This window comes from Myotis lucifugus, unplaced genomic scaffold (genome assembly GCF_000147115.1).
Source record: "Myotis lucifugus unplaced genomic scaffold, Myoluc2.0 scaffold_173, whole genome shotgun sequence".
NCBI classification, from domain to species: Eukaryota; Metazoa; Chordata; class Mammalia; order Chiroptera; family Vespertilionidae; genus Myotis; species Myotis lucifugus.
In genome coordinates, this window is record NW_005871221.1 from 2,428,444 (window position 1) to 2,450,112 (window position 21,669).

Sequence of the window (21,669 nt, forward strand, 5' to 3'; positions counted from 1 at the left end):
CTTTAAATTAGTAACTGACAGTGCCATATCAACCTGTTTAAAAGAGGCTTATACAAGTGCTGGTGAACGTATTTCTCTCGTAAACTGAAAAGCAGTGTCATCTGGAAGGAGGTTTTAAAAGGCACGCCTACGTGTGTGTGTGTGTGTGTGTGTGTGTGTGTGTGTGTGTGTGTGTACACATACAGAGCTCTGAAACCTTATTTTATAAAAGATAAGAAATGCCAGGCATTGACTGGAACTTTAGAAGAATGAACATTGGAGGAAGCCAAGCCATAACCAGTTCTTGTGAGGAAGGGGTGGAAATACAAACCTGAAATTGTTCCTGGTTCACTTCTTATAGAGACTAAACCTAAAGACTGAATGCTTCCTTTCAGGGCTCACTTATGGTTTTAGTTAAAAGCAAAGAGGCCAATAGGAGAAAGGTTCAGATGTTATTTTGTAATTGACTGGAAAATTGGTTTCAAGGTAAAGAAAGCTTCTTGATGGCCTTTTTGTGCTAATTTCTCCTAATGGGTTGAAGCATAGAATTTAGAGGTCAACTAATCAGTCTTCCAGTCTTACAAATTGGAAAATTGAGGACCAGAGGAGAAATTCACGATTAGACACTCCTGTCTTTTCTTCTCTAGTCCAATGTACGGTTTTACGTTTCCCCTCACCTCATTGGTTGAACTTGGCTATTTTCTCTCTCTCTTACCTCCAAATTAAATGAACCAGGAGCAACCTCAGGTTTTCATTTCCATCATCCTTTATTTAAACCTAATTACTCTGTGGAGGCTTTTCCCATTTTTATGGTGATACCCTGGTAGGTAAAACCAAGGATCTGTATATGTATTTAGTACCATCTTGCTCTTCCTACAAGGTATTTAATAGATTCAAATGTTGTGGATTTGAAATTCTTGTCTTTAATATTTCATCTATTCTCTGTGGTTTCTGTTGTTTGAATAACACTGAATCTTAATGTAATTTGTACAGGTATTGCAGGCAATGGGATACCCAACAGGCTTTGATGCAGATATTGAATGTATGAGTTCCGATGAAAAATCAGATAATGAAAGCAAAAATGAAACAGTGTCTTCAAACTCAAGCAATAATACTGGAAATTCTACAACTGAAACCTCCAGTACCTTAGAGGTATATTTATACATTATTTTCCTTAGAAAAAAAAAATTCACTATAGAAAACTTGAGAGCTATGGAAAAATATAAATAAAAATCAAAAGTATATATAAATGGATATATTCCAAAGGCAGGTATTATTAATATTTTGGTTTATTTTCATCCAGCCTTTTTAAATAACATTTTAATTTTTTTAAAATTCTCACTAGATACTTTTTCCTTTTTTTTTTTTTTAAGAGAGAGTGGAAGGGAGGGAGGGGGAGAGAGACAGAAAGAGAAACATCAATGTGAGAGAGAAATATCAATGTGAGACAGACACATGAATTGGTTGCCTACCGCACGCATCCCAACTGGGAAGGGCATTTAACCTGTCACCCAGGTACGTGCCCTTACCCGGGAATTGAACCCTCAACCCTTTGGTGTGCAGGCTGACACTAATTATTGAGCAACACTGGCCAGGGCTCTATAAGTATTTTTATGAGGACATTTTTATGCAGTTTTACATCTTGTTTTTCCCCCCACTTAATTCTAAAAATATCTGTAAAAAGCCCTGGCTGGTTTGGCTCAGTTGGTTGTAGCATTGTCCTGTGTACCGAAAACTTACTGGTTGGATCCTGGTCAGGCATAGCCTGAGTTGCAGGTTCCATCCCCGATGGGGGCACGTACAGGAAACAACTGATTGATGTTTCTCTCATACATCCATGTTTCTCTCTTTCCTTTCCCCTCTCTCTCTAAAAAAAAAATCAGTAAAAACATATCCTCAGATGAGGATTAAAAATTTTTTTAAAAATCTGTGAATATACTGTGTACTGCACAACATGTTTAGCAGTTCCCTTTTGCTGCATTTCCCAAGTATATTAACTATAACTGTAGAGCAGAGAAACAGAAGATCTAGTGGAAGAAATATAGGATTACTTGAACTTGTGCTAAGCTGAAGCAGTGGGTCATCGTTGAGTTGGAACGGCTCTGAGAAAGGCATATAGCTTGACCTAGTATGTTCCTTAGACTCTGGGAAATCCTGGCCTGTGAGCTTATTACAACAGAATGGGGCAGAATCCAAGCAATATATTCACAGCATATTTGGGAATTCACGGAGCCCTTGTTTATTGCATTCTACATAAGGAAAATTGGCTTTCAAGTAACATCAATAGCTTACATTAGCATTTAAAAATTGTCATTTCTAAGAATGCGTATTTATTAAGGACTAAACTCTTCTTAGTACCTGCTTACTACCAGTTGCTGAAGACATGTGTCCAGAGCCTCAAGATGCCCTCAGGCTAGAAGGGCAAAAGACATGTTTATAACTAATTATACTGTAATGTGATAAAGCTCTGTGATTGCAAAATGAATATAATGATGTAAAATCTCCAAGTAGGAAATGATTGAAACTTATACACATGTGAAATCAAAGGAAGTAAAATGTGAGCTAGGTTTTAGATGATGTGTAGGATTTTTTAGGGAAGAGATAGAAAGAAGGCGTTCTAGGTCAGAGGACTAGTAGGTATAGAGGGGTTGTGAAAGGAAATGTTTAGAAGTACCAGGTGGGCCAGTAAGGAGGGCCTGATAGGGACTGAAGCCTGTAAAAAACCATGTTGAGGATAGTAGACATGGTACCTGGCTTCTGAGAAGACTAGTCAGTCATTCACAAGTGGTAGTCACAGGCAGAGCAAGAGGTTTTGCTGGCAGTTTTTGAAATTCTAAGAAGAGAAAGAGCTCATTAATTATGAGGCTCAGACCTTTAAGTTGGGAGGCAATTAGGAAGGAAGAGTGCAGTGTGGCTGCACTAATAGCAGTCACGAGTATATGGAGCTTTTGGTAGTGAATACATCACTGCTTTGTTTCTGTGTGATGTAATAAGGGGGGGGGGCGACACAAAGCCCTATTCTTCATTGAAGTAGGAGTAACTGATTAGAATGCAAATATTTTTATATCTTGACTTATTTTTATAAAAGTGATTTCAGATTTGGGAAGCAGAATGAGATTACCATAGACTAGTTTTTTTAAAAACTATTACCTTTTAAAGCTGGAGACTGGAAATGTAGATTATAAAAGCTCTTCAAAAAACATATTTATTACAAAAGACTCAGAAATATTTATTTTAACTTGTCTTTAAAAAGAGTTCAATGTTTCACTTCTACAGCATCAACCACTTACCAAATCAGCGAGAATCTTGCTGTCCATTAGGTTTATATACATAATAGTTCTTTTGGGCATTCATTTCTTTTTCAGCATTTCTTTCTTTTTTTTTTTTAATTGATTTCAGAGAGGAGGGAGAGGGGGAGAGAGAGAGAGAAACATCAATGATGAGAGAGAATCATTGATTGGTTGCCTCCTGCATGCCCACAACCCAGGCATGTGCCTTTGACTGGAATCGAACTCGGGACCCTTCAGTCCGCAGGCTGACACTCTATTCATTGAGCCAAACCAGATAGGGCTTTTTCAGCATTTCTTGAGCAGTTACTGTGGTGGAATTAAAGACATGATCTCTAACCTCAAAAAGTCCTCAATCTTTGGGTCTTCCTCAAAATCATAGTTGTAGAATTTTGCAGTTTGTTTTACTTTTGGTGCTAACTTCACAATTTGAGCCTTCACACTCTTACGAGAATTACTTTTCTTCCCTTGACTCTTACCTTTTTTAAAGTCAGTTCTTTCTACCATTCCTAGAGTAATTTTTTACAACGCAAATCTAATTAAGAACTTGCCCAGATGAAAGTCTTTTAGTCTTTCCACTGTCCATGATAAAGCAAAGCCTGTGTGCCTGATACACAGTGATTATGATCTGGCTCCAATAGGGGTGTTTGCAGTGTGAGGTTCTGCCTTATTCTTCTCACCCCTTCATTCAGCCAACTGAACCTCCTGCCGTTTCTTCTGTCCAGAATGCCTTTCTCCTTTGTTTCCTCCTCAGGATGGTCTGGCACTTAGCTCCCTTTTATGGGTAGGTTCACATGGTCACTTCCAGGGAAGTTATCCTGATAGCCCTAGAAAGTGATTCTTTCTATTGTGTTTCCATAACTTACATCTCTTCTGTAATATACATTGTTTTACAGTGATTATATCTGTCCCTCCCACTGCACTATAGCTCCTTGCGGACAGGGAATGACAACTTTTATTGTTATTTTAAAATTTCAGAATCCATAGTTTATAGCTCATTGTTTTATTTTGTTTTTACTTTAGGTACCCTTAATCTCTTTAGAGATTCTGAAAGGTGTGAATGGGCATTTTCTTCCAATCTCCTAAATTGAGTTATTTTTTCCTAATCCTAACGATGAAAAAACAGTGAACACTCATTTGAATCTCAGCAGTTCTATCCACTTTGTTAGTAATTTAGATTATTATTCTTAGACCATGAACATCACAGATCAGACTCAAGAGTACCATGTACAGTAGGTCCTCGGGTTACGTCGGAGATCCGTTCCCACGGCGCGACGTAAGGCGATTTTCACCATAAGTTGGAACCCACCTACATAAACACCTACATCACTCACATGGAGCACATACACAGCAGTAATTAAGTGAAACAGTAAAAAAAAAAAAAAAAAAAATTTAAAGAAAGATAACAATTCCTGACCTTTACTTGTGGTAAATAAATAATAAAAAACATAAAGCACATATGTACATAAGTCAAAATGAGTCATTTTTTTTAATAAGTAAATGGGAGATGGTGACGTAACCACGAAACAACGTATGTCGAGTCTGACGTAACCTGAGGACTGCCTGTAATGGCAAGATTACATTACTCTTGAATACTCTTCTATTGGGACAGCCCTGCTTTAAAGTCAGGGTGTGCAGATGACTGCCTGACTGGGATGTTCACTGCTTGTAGGGTTTTCACACCTTTATAGATACTTTGTCATTTGTATATGGAGGTGCTCATGCCCTAGCTCCTGAATGCTTTAAAATACAATTTTGAGCCTCTGTTTCAACAAAGACAGTATAATTGTATAATAAGAAATTTAATACTTTGAAATCTTGCTTGCTTGAACCTCCTTCTAGGTAAGAACTCAGGGCCCTATTCTCACAGCAAGTGGCAAAAATCCTGTAATGGAGCTCAATGAAAAAAGAAGAGGTCTGAAGTATGAACTCATCTCGGAGACTGGTGGAAGCCATGACAAGCGCTTTGTGATGGAGGTGTGTATCTAGATACAAGCCAACCTGTTTTGCCCTCAGACACGGAGGACATCCTGAGCTTATACATAAATAGACTGAGTCTATTCTTGTGGCACTCTTTGACTTTTGGTGTTTTCTGTGTTATGATCCATTTAAATTAAACTACATAGAGGAATTGCATGGGCTAACTTCAGAGTGTCATTCTTGATTTTAGGTAGAAGTAGACGGACAGAAATTCAGAGGTGCAGGTCCAAATAAGAAAGTGGCAAAGGCGAGTGCAGCATTAGCTGCTCTGGAGAAGCTGTTTTCTGGACCCAATGCAGCAAATAATAAGAAAAAGAAGATTATCCCTCAGGTATGAGTTGAGCATTAATAACTTTGAAAAATATTTCCAGAATTAAGTTTCCTTTTCTGCTTTTGTGCCCTGTTAGCTTTTTAAAAAAGTATTTGTTTTTCTTGGATTTAGCAATCTTTTCTTTGGGTTAGGTTATTAATAATATAAATGTGTCAGTAGGTCCCTGTTCCGTGGTTGTCTTAGGCAAATTATATATTGAAAAGAGAATGTTAGCATTATTTGGGGGCTTCAGGTCTCTCTTGATGAGGTGGAGTGTTAAGGGATTTGGACTTGAATGAGATGTTAGCATTTGTCTGGTTTAGGGAAGCTGCCAAGAGGACTTGGGCTTACTTTCATCAGTCTGCAGATGCTTTTCCATTTCCTTTTCAGTTTTGAATTTTTGCAGCATTTATTTTGGGTTTTCTGTTGGAGATGACACAGTAGAACTTGACCCTGTGTTGCTTCTTCTGTTGATTGGGAATGTCAGTGCTGCAAAGGTCTGGAATTAACAAGATATTTGGAAAAGATGGCGTCCTAATTCCATGCTTTTGGATAACAGATTCTTCTAACCATTTTTTTTTTAATGTATTCAAAAATATTTTCTAGACATATACCATGTGGATGGTTGTGAGGGAAAAAGATACAGAAATAAATATAAGACACATTCCTTCGTGGAGAGTACTTGTGTAATAATATCTGAATATATTAGGTGATAGGAAAAAGCAATTAAAATAATTAGATTAATAGAAGGAAGCTTGGGTTATTTAAGATTGTGTGTTAAACAGTTTCTTTTACATATGCTAAGTCTATTATAGGGCGGAAGAATTGATCTCACTTTATTGATGAGGAAACAGGCCACTAAGAAATTAAGATACTGTGTGTAGCAACATAGCTGATTGATGGTAGAAGTTCCTTTTAAAACCAGGGTCTTCTCCTTCCAAAGACATGGGCATTCTACTGTTGCATATAACATCTTAAAAACTTGTTTTGTGTTTAACTTATTTTATTTACTATAATAAATTGCTTAAATTTTAGGATTCAAAATATAAACAAGTAAGACTAACTTTTACTGAGATTAAATTAAAAAATAAAGTTTAAATTGCAGAGGAACACGTGTAGAGAGAATAAGTGGATTTTCTTTTCCTAAATCTTATAGAATATGTTCTAAATTAGGAGAAAGATAATTATTACCTTGTTTATTTTGGTGTCTTTTTCCTATGAATTACATCTTGTAATTGGCCAGTTCATGTTTGTGCTTAAAAGCCTACTTGCAGAGACTTTTTAAGTAAGTTTAGTTTTAGTAGGAATGAGCTTAATTTGTGTGAGGTCACTGTTATTGCCAGATTGTTGCTTCCTGACTACTTTTGAATAAGCTGTGTTAAAAAAAAAAAAAAGTCTGCTTGAAGTTCACTCATTTTTAGAAATTTTCCATACTAGAAGCTATAAACCTCCTGTGTTGAGTGTGCTTGACAGCCAAGAAGCAGTCTGTTTTGGATGTGTGGGGTGATTTTTTTTTTTCAGCCAAAAAAAAATGGCAGTTCTCTGTGTATGACATATTCAACCTTGAAACTGCCTCTTTCCAGTTATACTAGCAGAGAGGCTGACCTAAGAGGAGCAGAGGATGATGGTATTTCCATGTGAGATAAATGTGTGTGTGCTCTGAGATACTGTTGGCTTTATCATACAGTGAGCTTTGAGGCTCTATCCCCTTCCCCCTTCCTTATTTGTAGTAGGGAATATTAGTAGTTTCTAGCTTGAGTTTTTGTTGCATTATTTCACTACAAAATAAGTATAATATTTAATTTAAAACTAGATATCCTTTGATTTTTTTAAAAATTTTAGTTTTGGAAAGGGATGTTTTAGCGACCCATGTTTGCTGTTACTCCTTGATTTAGTCAACTTTTCAGAGTTTTATATCTATATTCGATACTGCTCTTTGTACTCTGAAGTAAGGAGAGCAAAAAGAGTATTATTGTACAATTACTAGGGCAACTCTCCTAGAGAGAGATTATGGGACTTTACCAGACTCCATGGCATTTTAGAGCAAGAAAAGACTTTAGAGTTGGTATGTATATATGTATGTACTTATTTATTTAACTAGAGGCCCGGTACACAAAATTTGTGCACTCGTGGGGGGGGGGTTCCCCCCTCAGCCCGGCCTGTGCCCTCTCGCAGTCCAGAACCCCTTGGGGGATGTCTGATTGCTGCGGAGGTGGGAGAGGCTCCCACCATCACCTCTGCGCTCACCAGCCATGAGCCCAGCTTCTGGCTGAGCCGCGCTCCCCCTGTGGGAGCACACTGACCACCAGGGGCCAGCTCCTGTGTTGAGCGTCTGCCCCCTGGTGGTCAGTGCGTGTCATAGCAACTGGTTGTTCTGCCGTTGGCCGATTTGCATATTAGCCTTTTATTGTATAGGATGATTGGCGCACGCGCACACACCCCCCCACACACTCCCGCAACAGAAGAGACAGGCTCAAGGAAATCACATGACCTTCCTGAGGTCTTAGTAACTTAGAGCAGAAACTGGATCCACATCTTTTGTTTTCTGTCTTAGTCCTTTTGTACAAAAACTCCATTCCGGTTTGCAGCTTGTTCTGGGTGGTTTGTTGTTGCAGTATTTTTTATCTGTGGCCGGAGAAGTCAATGGATTTCGATCAAGTGTCTATAATTACTCTAATCTGGCCTCAGTTGAGTTTGGATGTAATTTGATACTGAAATTTGTATGTAGGAAATGAACTCTTTTTGGGTAACCCTCAAGTGAATAGAAGTGATTTGCATATTCTTATGTACTTAGCATATTATCTAGAACAACTCTGTAAGGCAGGTGTCATTTTCATTCTATAGATGATAAAGTGAAGGCTTAAGATCATAGACAACACACTGTCTCATCTACAGGCTCAAGTTTCTCAGAGATAATAGGATAATAGTTCTTATTTCTCTCAGTAATAAAAATGTGTTATTTTTAACAGGCAAAGGGTATTGTGAATACAGCTGTGTCTGCAGCAGTCCAGGCTGTTCGAGGCAGAGGAAGAGGAACTCTAACAAGGGGAGCTTTTGTTGGGGCTGCAGCTGCTCCTGGCTACATAGCTCCAGGTACAGTACAACCTGTAGGAGATCTGCCTCCTTTTTTGGAGGATTGGCGTCTCCTTTATTTTCTAGGATTATACATGGTCTCTGGAAACATGACACGGGTATAGGATGGGTGTGCACAGAAATTGAAAGGAGAATCTACAGAATGTCATGGGTTTTCTCACGGAATCTGCCGAGTGGCTAGAGGCTTCCTGGAGGGAGTGACAGATAAGCAGTGTTGCACATAGATGAAGGGGTGTTTTTTGACAATGAGGAAGCTAAAAGATGTAGCACAGATTGAGGAGCAGAGTGTATTCAGTGGGATACCAAAGACAGAAAAATAGCTGCTAAGAGGTTATTTAATTGGGGTGAAGCCTGGTCATTATTAGCGTTTCCTTAACTCAATGTTTGGGAACCATCACAGACTAAAGAAACAAAAAAAGAGAAAAAGGAGAACTTACTTACACCATGCTATATAGTCTTGCTTAGAGCTTACTATACACCAGATACTTTAAAAAAAATTATTGATTGATTTTAGAGACAGAAAGGAAGGGGGATGGAGAGAAACATTAATTTGTTGTTCCACTTATTTATGCATTCATTGGTTGATTCTTGTATGTGCCCTGAATGGGGATCGAACCCACAACCTTGGTTTACGCTCTAATCAACTAAGCTACCCAGCCAGGGCACCAGATACTTTCATATAAGTGATTTCGCTTAATTGTTTCTAATCTTCACGTGTTTCCTCACATGGAAATTATTTCCATTTTCCAGATGAAACTAGGTTTAGGGAGATAAGGTGAAACAAAGAGTTGAATGTAGAAGTTTGTAGTTCCAAAGTTTCTCTTTCCCATTTTACCACATGCCTTGAGGTAGATGGATATGGTGCCATCTCCTTGCCTTCTGTTCTAATCCATATGTCATTTTAGTGGTAGATACACATGTCCCATTAAAATCAAGTTCTCTGCAATATTGAAAGTATGGAACTTTTAACTTGACAAGTAAACTGCTAGTAATTGTTGCTCAGGATTACTAAAGATTGGGTTTTATGCAGTCATTTTTCAATCTAACACTCCTAAGTTTACATAGATGGTGGGTTTTTTCCAAAGAATTAGAATAGACTATTTGGGAAGTTGTATGGATGATGGGATTTGGTAATTCTATCTTCTGGAGGTTGATCCCAGTAGGGGCTGGAGACACCCCCATTGTTTCTTGCCTGGGCTACTAGTTTATAAAAACCTTAACTTGCCTTGGTCATATTTGTCATATACATAATAGTTCAGTTGCTCTAAAGATGAGACATAACTAATCAAATAATCACTGTTATAGACAGAGATGATTTGATGACGGAGAAGGACATGATGCTACGAGAAGATGTAGTAGAAAACTGCTCTAGTCTGTTGGGTCCCTGAAGAAATAACACCTGAACTGAGCTTTGAAGAATGAGTAGGAGTCAACTTCGGGGAGAGTGTGGGGTGTAAGTTTTACACAGAAGAGAGCATGTGCAGAGACCTTGTGGTCCTGGTGGTAGGGAACTTGGCTCAGTTGAAGGTTTGGAAGGTCAGGATGTAATGTGGAGATCCTTGGGGTGGGGTGGGAGTGAGTTGAGCTAAAGCTGGATGCTCAGGCCCAGTCCTGGAGGCAATGGTTTAGAATTTGTTCTTAGAATCGTAAGTGCAGTGGTATGTCGTGAGGATTCTAAGGAGTGAAATGACAAGATCAGATTTTATTTTTCAAGATCACTCTATAGTGTGAAGAATAGATTGTAGGAACAGAAGTGGGCATGACAAGGCAAGTTAAGGTTTTTATAAACTAGTAGCCCAGGCAAGAAACAATAGGGGTGTTTCCAGTGGGTGTAAGGAAGTAAATGGGTGGCAGGAAGTGAACAGATTGAAGGATTCCTCAGAAGCAAAATTTATGGATTTAATATGGAGAATGAAAAAGAGTGAAGTTTCCAGGATATCTCCTAGGATTTTAAGCTGAAGGAATTAGACTGGATGACTGTGCCATTCATGAAAACAGAGAACACTGAAAGATGCATGTTAGGGACATGGGAGAAAGGATAGTCATAGTTTGGTACTTTCTGTGTACAAAATTAAGACATTCTTCTGTGCATCTCACTATTTCAACTGAAATTTAATTTTTTTTTGGCCTGATTCAATGCATTGTTTAAAGGAAGCAACTTTCACTTAACAACAATAGGCAAGTTACTGAGATTAGCTTTCTTGCCTTTGATTACATGTTCCATTGGGACTTTATCCATTTGTGTCTGTGGTTGCTTAGTCTTGAACATTTACCTCCTGCTTGAGTGGTAAGCAGCCATCGTCCGTCTAGTGCAGGGGTCCTCAAACTACGGCCCGCGGGCCACATGCAAATACAAATATTGTATTTGTTCCCGTTTTGTTTTTTTACTTCAAAATAAGATATGTGCAGTGTGCATAGGAATTTGTTCATAGTTTTTTTTTAAACTATAGTCCGGCCCTTCAATGGTCTGAGGGACAGTGAACTGGCCCCTTGTTTAAAAAGTTTGAGGACCCCTGGTCTAGTGGCCGTAATTGTGAAGGGAAGCATTTAGGTCTGCTGTTAACCAGGCGTGTCTGCTCTGTAGCAACTTCTCTCTTATGTCATCACATTGACCTCTCTGAAAGGCCTGTCTCCTGAAGTTGTTAAAAATGAAGTTCTCTTATAGCCTAGAGAAGATTCACATGAGGTTGGTTTAGAGCAGCCGTGGGCAAACTACGGCCGGCGGGCCGGATCCGGCCCGTTTGAAATGAATAAAACTAAAAAAAAAAAAAAAGACCGTACCCTTTTATGTAATGATGTTTACTTTGAATTTATATTAGTTCACACAAACACTCCATCCATGCTTTTGTTCCGGCCCTCCGGTCCAGTTTAAGAACCCATTGTGGCCCTCGAGTCAAAAAGTTTGCCCCCCCCTGGTTTAGAGTATGAATAGGTTATATGCCATTTGTGGAGTACATGCTGTGCAGCAGGGACTGTAGGTTAGTATTTTTACATATGTTATTTAATTACATTTCACTGCCAACTCAATTACTACAGTAGACTATGAGGTGCAGAGATGTTAAATAACAGGTACAATTCAAAGTCACCTTGCTAGTGAGAGGTGAAGTCAGGATTAGAGCCCCAATGGTTTGTTCAGTGGCCAGCTAAGCAATCTAACCTCATTTCTCTCTAAGGAGGTTTTGGTAAAACCCTTGAAACTGTAGTCTTAGCCAAACAGCCGCCTTTTCCTGGATTTGATGCACAACTCACTTTTTTAAGCATTAATTTCTCTTTTGGCCTCTGATACTGTTCCTACTGCTTATTTCAGCTGCATTGTGTCCTCTTAAAATAACGACTGAGCATCAAAGATTAAGAATAAGATTGAGACTAAGTTGTACTATCCCTAGTTTTATATGACTGAAGTGAAAAAAAATTTACCTTTCAGGAAATGTTTCAATTGGTCCCTAAAAGCAGTTTACTTGTTCAGTGTACATTTGAGTGTTTTGTCTCAAACAGGAGATTTGGAACTGGTCATTCAAAGGTGACCAAGACCTAACGTCTGCCCTAGTGAATGCTTGGGGTCAGGTGGGAGTAGGAACAGACATTGAGGAAACACCATGCAATGTGATGCAAGCTGTAACATGAGTGGGCAGAGAAGTGGGAGACTTCACAGAGGAGGTGATATTTGGTCCTGATCTAAATGATGAGTTGCAGCTGGTCATTAGAGCAGTAGACAAAGGGGTTGTAATGTGAAAGTGCTTGCTTTGTTGTGGGTACAATGTGAAGGGCCCATGTACCTTCCATGCCCTTGTCCTATTTTAGAAACCAATTTTTCCTAGAAACTTACCCAAGTGATTTAGTATTTATATTTTTTAAAGTTGTTTTACTGAAAGATTAAAGATTGTAGCTTCTATTAATATAATATTTCTAATCCCTACAACACTATAAAGTAGCTTGGAAGGTTTTCCATTTTAAAGATGAGAAAACGGCAACTCAGAATTATATGTCTAAGGACATGTAAGAAACTTGTGCCAGAACTAATTGGTTCAAAATCTTCTGTATTCTTTGTATTTGTTTTTATTGACAATATGAGCCTTTTTTCTTTTTCTTTTAAATCTTGAACCTGAGGAAAGCACAGGTGAGAATAGCTTTTTTAAAAAATATATATTTTATTGATTTTTTTACAGAGAGGAAGGGAGAGGGATAGAGAGTTAGAAACATCAATGAGAGAGAAACATCGATCAGCTGCTTCCTGCACACTCCCTACCGGGGATGTGCCCGCAACCAAAGTACATACATGCCCTTGACCGGAATCGAACCTGGGACCCTTCAGTCTGCAGGCTGATGCTCTATCCACTGAGCCATACTGGTTAGGGCTGAGCCTTTTTTCATAGGTACCAGATGCTAATGTCAATTGCACCACTATTTACTGAGAGATCCTGTACTGGGGCCAGGAATTCAGGCAGCAACAAGACATGGACCTTGCCGTCAAGCCCACAGCCTGACCTGTGTGCCCTCCTTAATGGCCGTTGAGGCTCCAGCCTGCTCTGTCACTGCTTTCTGGAAAGAGACTTGAACAGGTCTGTTCTCCAGCTCTGAGAATTGGTCATTTGAGTAGTTCTGAGTGTTCCTTTGTTCAACATATTATATTTAGCCAGTGGTTACTACATTCTGCTAGATCCAGGTGATGCAGAGTGTCTCTGCCTCCCCAGAGGGGAACAGAGAGAGCAAGTCGATAATTATAATAGTGTGGTAAGCATAGTGAGGCAGAGACAGGCTGTTCTGTGGGTCAGGGGAGCCTGTGGACCATGCAGAAAGTTTCCACTCTCAGCAGGCCTGAAGGGATGGGTAGACTAGAGCCAGTCTGGGAATGGTTCTCATCCATCCAGCATCTGGACGAAGTCCTCAGAGCCCACAGTGCCGGGCCCAGTGGTACTTGTGAATTGGACCAATGCCAGCTGCCCTTTGTCCTGGACTGATCTGCTCTCTCTTCTTTGCACTAGGCTATGGAACACCATATGGTTACAGCACAGCTGCCCCTGCCTATGGTATGTACACCGTCTTACTGGTTTCTCCTATTAGCGACTCTGTCACAGCAATCCCAAGTACAGTTTGTATCTAGGGTTTCTTTCAATGAATTGGAGGATCTCAGACCTATTCATTCTAGTGACCCAACTTAAATTCCCTTTGAAAATGCCACAACCTTGTGGTTCTGGGTTTGGTTGGAGTTGCTCTTCTCTCGCTTTGCCTGATTGAAGGACTGCTTGTTTCTAATTGCCTGTTTCTGACCATACTGAAATTAAGTATTTTAAGTAGTTCTTACAGCCAACTTATACTCCATTCAAAGGCTACTGAAGGGCCATACGCAGTTTCTAGCTTGGTTGCCTGCCAGTTATGTAGCTATACTTAAGCTTCTGGTTGGAAACTGAACTATGGGTGATTGAAGTTAGGGATAGGAAATGCTCACTTCAAATTTGTAGCCATCATCCCTTTCCAGAAATCTGCTTTAGAGGTGGAGTAAACAGGTCCTAGAGAGGTGATGGGCATCACCAGCAGTGTTCCCTAATTCATTGCTGCAGAATGTCTGTAGTACATGTCAGAAAATCACAGGAGTGTCCCCTCTCCTTCCAAAAATAAAAAGTAAAAGCAAATGCAGAAGTGAACCTCAGTGGCCCTTTGGATAACTTTTGAATGAGGTTTATGTGGCAATGGAGGCAATAGGTTTGGAGTCAGTGATATGCTCTTAGACATTTTTCCTAACTCAGGTGCTACATGTTCTAGAATCAACCATCTTCAGGGTGTTTGTCATTGAGAGAAGAAGGGAGCAAGTGTGTATGCTTGTGAGAGAGAGAGAGAGAGAGTGTGTGTGTGTGTGTGTGTGTGCGCGCGCAGCCCCTGCTGGGCACGCACGTTCACAAATGGGGAAGACCCTGAGTGTAACGGTGGCTTGGGCTTTTGTTCTCTACATGAGCCCCGAGGCCTTTCATTATACTTTTTCTCTTCATGCATCAGCTTTTCCATTTTTGTTTGGATGAAAATTATGGGTCCTTAAGACTGCTAAATTGAAGCTTCATCTGGTTTCATAACTGTAGAAATAAGTAGAAAGTGAACAGTTTGACCTCTTTCCCATTAAGGTAGACAATTATATCCTGGAAAGATGTGGAGAAGCTGCAAGGGTCAAATGTGTGGGGTGAGTTTCTCCAAGGCAAAGTGCAGAGGCTGGAGTTACTTCCCTTACCCGAGTGTCCCCTCTGGCACACTCTGGTTGGGTCAAGGCTCCCCCAGATTCCCTTGTTCTCAGATTTGGGTGAGTAGGAAGTGGAGATTAATTCAAGAATGTGCTTTCACCCAGGATTGCCTCTGAAGTCAAACTGTCCAGCTCCTTTTGATTCTGGATATCCTGACTACTGCCCCCTTCCTGTGAGTCAGGTCTGCTCAGTGTATCGGACACGTCTGACTCACTAGCCTCACTGTAACGTGTCTGAGCGACAGAGCATCTGCCTCCTAGGGCAGGTCTCCTTCTGTGTCTTTCTTTTGGTCTCAGTCAGTCTCACATTCTTTGTAAGGTTTGCTAGAGCTCTGTTTTTCCCTTTAAAGTAGTTTTATATCTAGGCTCTAAGCTGCATTCACATTTTTCCTCAGTATTTTTAATTTTTCTTTCTCGTTCCTCCCTTTTCTCTAACATTGTACTTTCACCCTGTGGCATCTGAGCCCCACAGCAGAAGGCTCTTCTCCTCCATGTGCCATATAACTGACTTCCAAAGCTGGTGAAATTTGATGCCCCCATTTTTCACATAAAAGATTTGTTTTTAAATGTTACTGTGATGCCAACCTACTAAAATGATGCTTTATTTTGGCTGTAAGGTAAATATGTCTTTTGGCCTTTGTAAAGCTGTTGCATGTGGGGTAATTTCCCTCTGATCATCTGGTGCTCTCGAATACCTGCTGTTGCTGCTTTGTGATTTCTCCATAGGTTAAAGATTAGAATAGAAATAGGAGCAGATTTCAAATCATGCTTGAGTATGCAGAAGTTTGTGAGGCCACAAGAACTCATTAATTACAAAATTAAGAAAGCAATTATTAATCTTTCCAGATTTGCCATGCCAATATTGGCACTAGCCATGAACAAGATAAGCCCCTGGTCCTGACTCCACTTGGAGCTGTCTTTCTGGGGAGCTCAGGCCTGCAGAGAACGATGTGCTTTGGATGTTGACGATCTGTGTTTCTCCTGTAAAACATGATTTGCCAAATGGAGAACCAATATGGATTTCTAGAATCACTTTAGAATATTAATCAATGGCATTGCCTTTGATCTTTAGCATTCATGACAGCTCATTCATATGAAATTGCCTTCTGAATATCATTCTTCCTGTGATTTAGCTATCTTAATTTGAAGTGGAGAATATTATCAAAATATTAAGAGCAATTTCAAAATTGAGAGATTTGTGGGCCTCTTCCAAAATGGTGATGTTGACTGACTAATCTGGAAAAGGTTAATGATAATAATTGTAAGATTTTTTTTTAACCTGGAACTTTTATTGGATTATCAAACTTATTTGGAGTCCTTTCCGTTTCTTTTCTCTGTAGGTTTACCCAAGAGAATGGTTCTGTTACCCGTTATGAAATTCCCAACATATCCTGTTCCCCACTACTCATTCTTTTAGCAAATGACAGAAGCTAATTCCTATTGAACAACAATACAGTACGATACAGAATGTTAGAAACAAAGCCTTTTTATCCTGCTTTCTTCGAACACATACTTGATCAAAATTATTTGTAAAGAACATCTTTCCTACTTTTTGATTTTAACAAATGCAAATTTAGTTCTCTAAAACTTGAAAACAAACAAAAAAAAAGAAACTAGTTCTGTGAAACGGTACCTCATTTCTGGAAAATAACTTATACCAGCCCTTCTGTTGTAGGGAAATAAGTCTAGCAGTTCAAAGTTTAAGAGGAGTATCAGATTATGTAAAATTAAATTTGTGAAGGATGTATAGTCTCAAACACTGATCACAAATAAACTGCTTTGTTGTACCCCAGAGTACTGCCTGGTTCCTGACATAGCCACTGATTCTAGCTGATTGACATGTATCTGCCCCAGGGCACTTTAAGTTGGGCTGTAGTAATTTTTTTTAATACAATAGACTTTTCATTTTACTTTGTAAATATTGAAGTGTGTAATTAAAGCCAATAAAATATGGGTTTGAATATTGTTTTAGCTTATTATTTTTGATATGTTTTGGTATAAAATTATAAGGAATTGAAAACTAATAACTTATCCCTAGAAACCCATCCATTTGTAAGCAAACTGCTAAAGTAAAACCAAGGCGGTTGTGAGTCCCAGCCAGTCTCCTGACTTTGTGAGCCCTTTGTGCCCTGCTGTTCAGGGGCTTCCCCACGATCCGGGGTGCTCTGTTCCCCGAGCATTGCTTATCAAAATGATGGCACCACCCAGAGATGGGAAAGGAGGAATAGGATCATTTTAGTTTCAGAATTCCCTAGTTTTAAAAAATAATAAATTAATTGATCAGTCACCCTCTCTTGTTCTTGTGGCCTTCTTCACTCTGTAAGATACTGTGTTCACTCCCTGACTTTTTTCATGCAGATAGAAGATCAGCAATTTTTCTGGGATTCATTGAAGGGTCTTCTTTTCCTCTTCAATTACATCAGAATCTAAAGCAGCAACAGGGTCCCCATAAAAACTTGCTCTTCGATTGTCCCAGTTCTTGTTGAGTGCTGCTGTGAAAAGTGACAGGTTTCAGCCATGGGTCAGCATTTATTTTTAAGACACCTGGTTAAGCTGGTGACAGATGATGACTGGGTATCATTGTGCTGTTCTGTAAAGGGTGCAGACCTAAGTCTTCCACTTGCATTCTCACCTTGTTTGGAAAGCCTATGATGTTACTAGAAGGTAATGGTTTCATTAAGGTACTCACCCCCATGGAGACAACAATGTGGTCCCATGTTGGTATTTACAAGTTGCTGCGTCTTAAAAATGTCCGTTTTTAGTATGAAATAGCTTTCTTCTTCCCTCTTAAATTCTGTTTTTCAGAGTGGAACACTGCCCATCAGTGAGAATGGGCTTCACAAAATATGGCAAATTGATTGCCAGATTCTTTGGGACCACTAAATGAGAATGAAACGGGCAGTTTAAAACAAATGTTCATGTCACTTCTCAGACATCTATTTATTACAGTGGTTTGTTTGTTACTTCTGCTCTTTGACCTTTTGTCTTATTAGTGGTGGGTGATTCTTTAATAAAACCTCATCACTTGCTAGAAATAGCTGTGAACTTATCATTCTCATCTATGCATTAGTGGCTAGACGTAAACAGGAGGCCCATTTCGGCTGGGAGTTTTCATTTTTCATTGATTCGTTTTGCTGACCTATGGATGAAACAGAGCCATCACTGAGAAGAAAAAGCATGGCTGATAGTGTCCAATTTTTATTAAATATTTACAATAGTCCTCTTGGTTTTTGGAATACTATTAATTGGCAGCTGCAGCTGTATTGTCATTTGAAACTGATCGTCAAATTTGCATTCCAAGTTGGAATCTCTCTGGAGATTTCTCTTTAGAAAATTCTTTAGAAGTAGCTGACTCAGCTTCATAGCTCGATCCCTGTATGATGGTGAAAAGGGAGCTGTGCTGTTTTCCAACATGATGGCAGTCATTTCAAATGGTTTCTACCAAGTCCTTTTTTTTTGTTTGTTTGTTTGTTGGAAGTTACTAACCATGTTGTAAACCTGCCCCGTTGCTGCAAACTTTTACATTTCTCTGCTTTACCTAAAATAACAGAGCTGTCGGTCCTTTGTTAGAAGTGGTAACCATTGCAAGTTCAACTGTTTAAATTTTGTAATGAATTAAGTGTCCCCCCTTCTTTTGCCCTTCCCACCCTTCCATTTTGTAATGAAAATTCCACTTACAGCTGAAAGAGCAGAGAAATATAAATGAAGCTCTTGGCTTCACCAAATTCTGTGAAATTAACATAAAGTTTTGCTTCTCTGCTCTTTTCTCCACTGTAGGTGGTTTTTTCATTGAAAGCCCCTATTGCCAGCCTCTGAGCGTCGCACCATTTATTATTCACTTGGGCCCTCAAGATTTCTTCTCTGACTTCTAGAACCATCAGGTTGTCTGGCTTGAAATGGCAATTTCTATGTCTTGGTCTTAAGAGCAATGTGACCCCTGAGGCTTTCCAGCTCTCAGACACACCACTCTGGTACCTTCTTCTGGAAAGCAATGACTGAACATTTTAAAGATGAGCAATACTTTACTCAAAGCCACGGTGTCTGTTCTAAAACTTTTCTTTGGAAACCTAGCAATATCTGTACTTGACTCCTCCTAGTGTAGTCTCTTGTCAGGGAGTTTACAGACCAATGTAGAACTTAGAATTAGTGTGTGAGCTGTGCTATATCTTCGAACCATTTTTAAACTTTTTTAGCTTATAAATTGGGTAGTTGCATTCCTGACTGCGTCAGTTAGTGCTATTATAATTTCTCAGAGATAGGGGTTCTTGAAGCCATATTCTTTGCATGGAGGCTGGTGCCCAGCTGTGGATGTGGCCTGTAGCCTGTGCTCCTTCAGGCTCAGGAACACCCCATCTCCTGTGCAAGGAAATGGTCCAGTGGTTTCCCACATACCTCATGCAGACTTGCTGCCGTGCCCGGTGCAGTGCAGTGCGGAGTCCTGAGGTCGTCTGTAGTCCTCTCAATCTGTTAACCCAGGGGACACACCTGACAGATTATCCTGGTATTAACCTTTTCTTCTTTTTAAAAATTTGGGTGAATGTTTGAAAATCATGAATCAGTCAGTCACCATTATTAATTGAAGAGCTGGGAATACCTCGTTAATGTATTTTTAAAACTGGTGTTGGACCCTCTGTGTATTTCAGGTTAATACTTTTAAGCAGTTTTCAGCACGTTTATCTCACTTTATTCTCGTTCTCCTCGGACCTTCGTAGCCATATCACTTATATAAAATAGGCTGAGATATAGTGACTGTAAGCTGTGCTCTCAGTATACAAAGGTAAGCTCTTTTACTTTCTGATTAAAGAGAAAAGTAATTAAAAATGGATGAACACAACATGCATGCATATATTACAATCATATATGATGTATTTGATCTCTTAGGTCTTATGGCATCACATTTCCTTTAAAAAATTTTGTATGATCTAAATGTAAAATAATTATTTTCGGCGTTTCTTTTAATACCCTTGTTTTACTTTCTATTCAAGAGACATTTCACTTTTGCTGAGTTAAGTGTGTGTATGAGTGTAGAAACTTAAAATATAACATATGTGAATTACACACACATACCTGTTTAAAGAAAAGAATTCAGTGGTAGAAAGAGTTCACCTAAGAAGATTTTAACATCAGGGCACTCTTGGCCAAAGTGCTGGGATTTCATAAGCAGCAAGGTTGGTGACAGTGCTGGTAGGATGCATTTATATGTAGTTGTTACACAAGCTGAGGATTGAAGTGCCAATTTCTCAAGGAGAAAAACTTCTCTGAGAAATGAAAATCTCTGATCTATGTTGTATGCCCTAATGCAACAGCAGCAAGAAGCCATAAAAAAAAAAAGCAATAGAAAATGAAAAAAACCAAAATATTAAGGTAACTATGGGAAAATATGTAATTGACTGAGTTAAGCTAACTATTTGCAGAACCAAATTTGGCAAGACTCAGAATGGTAAATACCCAGGGACCAAATAGATGTAAGGCAACTCACCTGTCTTTCTAGGTTCGGTAGCTAGGTGATTTATTTCCCACCTCATTCAGCCATCATGGAGTTTAAAATATGTCAGGGTTAGGCCAAATATTTTAATAAGGATTTGCTTTGTTTAGTGTGTCCCATATATGCATTTCACATGTGTCAGATGTTCTGTGCTAAGGCTATGTTTTTTTATATAGATTAAAATGAATTTTATGTTTTATATTTGTCTCTAAGTAGCAGTTTTCTTTTTATTACTAACTTGAAGGTTGCTAGAACAACTTTCTTTTCCATACAGAACCTGCATGTATGTTGAATGTGGCTTTCACATCTATAAAAGGTTGTATGAGGTCTAGCTGACTAGTAGCAAGTACATTCCAGTCCTGCTCAAACAGCCAGGTGCCCATTATGTGCCAGGTCCTTCTCTGGGTATCAGCAAACAGAGCCCTGCCCAGTGGAAGCGCTTTAAGTCTGAGTCTCCTTGTTGATGGAATTGGGCCTACTATAAATATCCTAGCTTGGGAGGCAAATCATGCGCTAGAAATGTCAAAAGATTAACTTATTTAATAGTTTATTTATAAACTAGAGGCCTGGTGCACGAATTCATGCAACAGTAGGGTCCCTCGGCCTGGCCTGCGGGATCAGGCCAAATTCAGCTCTCCGACAGTCCCCCGAGGGGTCCTGGGTTGTGAGAGGGCGCAGGTCAGGCTGAGGGACACCACCGGTGCAGGATCGGGGCCAGGGAGGGACGATCAGGGCTGGGGACGGACATGGGAAGTTGGCCGGCTGGGGAGGGACCGCGGGAGGGCTCCAGGCCATGTCCGGCCCATCTTGCTCAGTCCCGATCAGCCAGACCCCAGCAGCAAGCTAAACTACCGGTCGGAGGTCTGCCCCTTGGTCAATGCACGTCATAGCCACTGGTCGACTGTCTGCCCCCCTGGTGGTCAGTGCACATCATAGCGAGCAGTTGAGCGGCCTGAGCATTTCATTAGCATATTACACTTTGATTGGTTGAACGGACAACCGGACACTTAGGCTTTTATTATATAGGATTAATAATATGGGCCCTCTGACATCACAAAAATGAGCATCCAATGGCAATTCACTCATTTTAAATATTTCCCTGCCAGTTTTGACAGCTCAAAACCAACTCTGGTTTATGTTCATGGATCGCTATCCAAGTAAGTGAACTGAATGAAATTAATAACAAATACCCCAGTCCTTTTATAGCAATTTTTATAATAGCAAATAACAAACTGGCTAATTTAAATACTGACCACATATTTTTTTTATGACAAATGAGGGGAATTTTACCCTTCTAACTATTTACTAT

At 39.6% G+C, this 21,669-nt stretch overlaps 1 protein-coding gene across 12 annotated transcripts in view; it reads left to right on the forward strand.

Annotated features, from left to right (window-relative positions):
• STRBP (spermatid perinuclear RNA binding protein) overlaps positions 1-21,669 on the forward strand; it is a 126,741-nt gene that overhangs the window by 94,930 nt on the left and 10,142 nt on the right. For 5 of the 12 annotated variants that reach the window (XM_023760157.1, XM_014462215.2, XM_023760158.1 and 2 more), the window contains exons 13-17: positions 973-1,131; positions 5,109-5,243; positions 5,437-5,577; positions 8,526-8,649; positions 13,632-13,676. In XM_023760157.1, coding sequence (XP_023615925.1) covers positions 973-1,131; positions 5,109-5,243; positions 5,437-5,577; positions 8,526-8,649; positions 13,632-13,676 — 604 coding nt within the window. Of the gene's footprint in view, positions 1-972; positions 1,132-5,108; positions 5,244-5,436; positions 5,578-8,525; positions 8,650-13,631; positions 13,677-15,350; positions 15,493-16,215; positions 16,842-17,680; positions 17,719-19,518; positions 20,560-21,669 lie in introns of those variants that run through there. The other 7 variants (XR_002831089.1, XM_023760163.1, XM_014462217.2 and 4 more) reach the window with 7 other exon arrangements.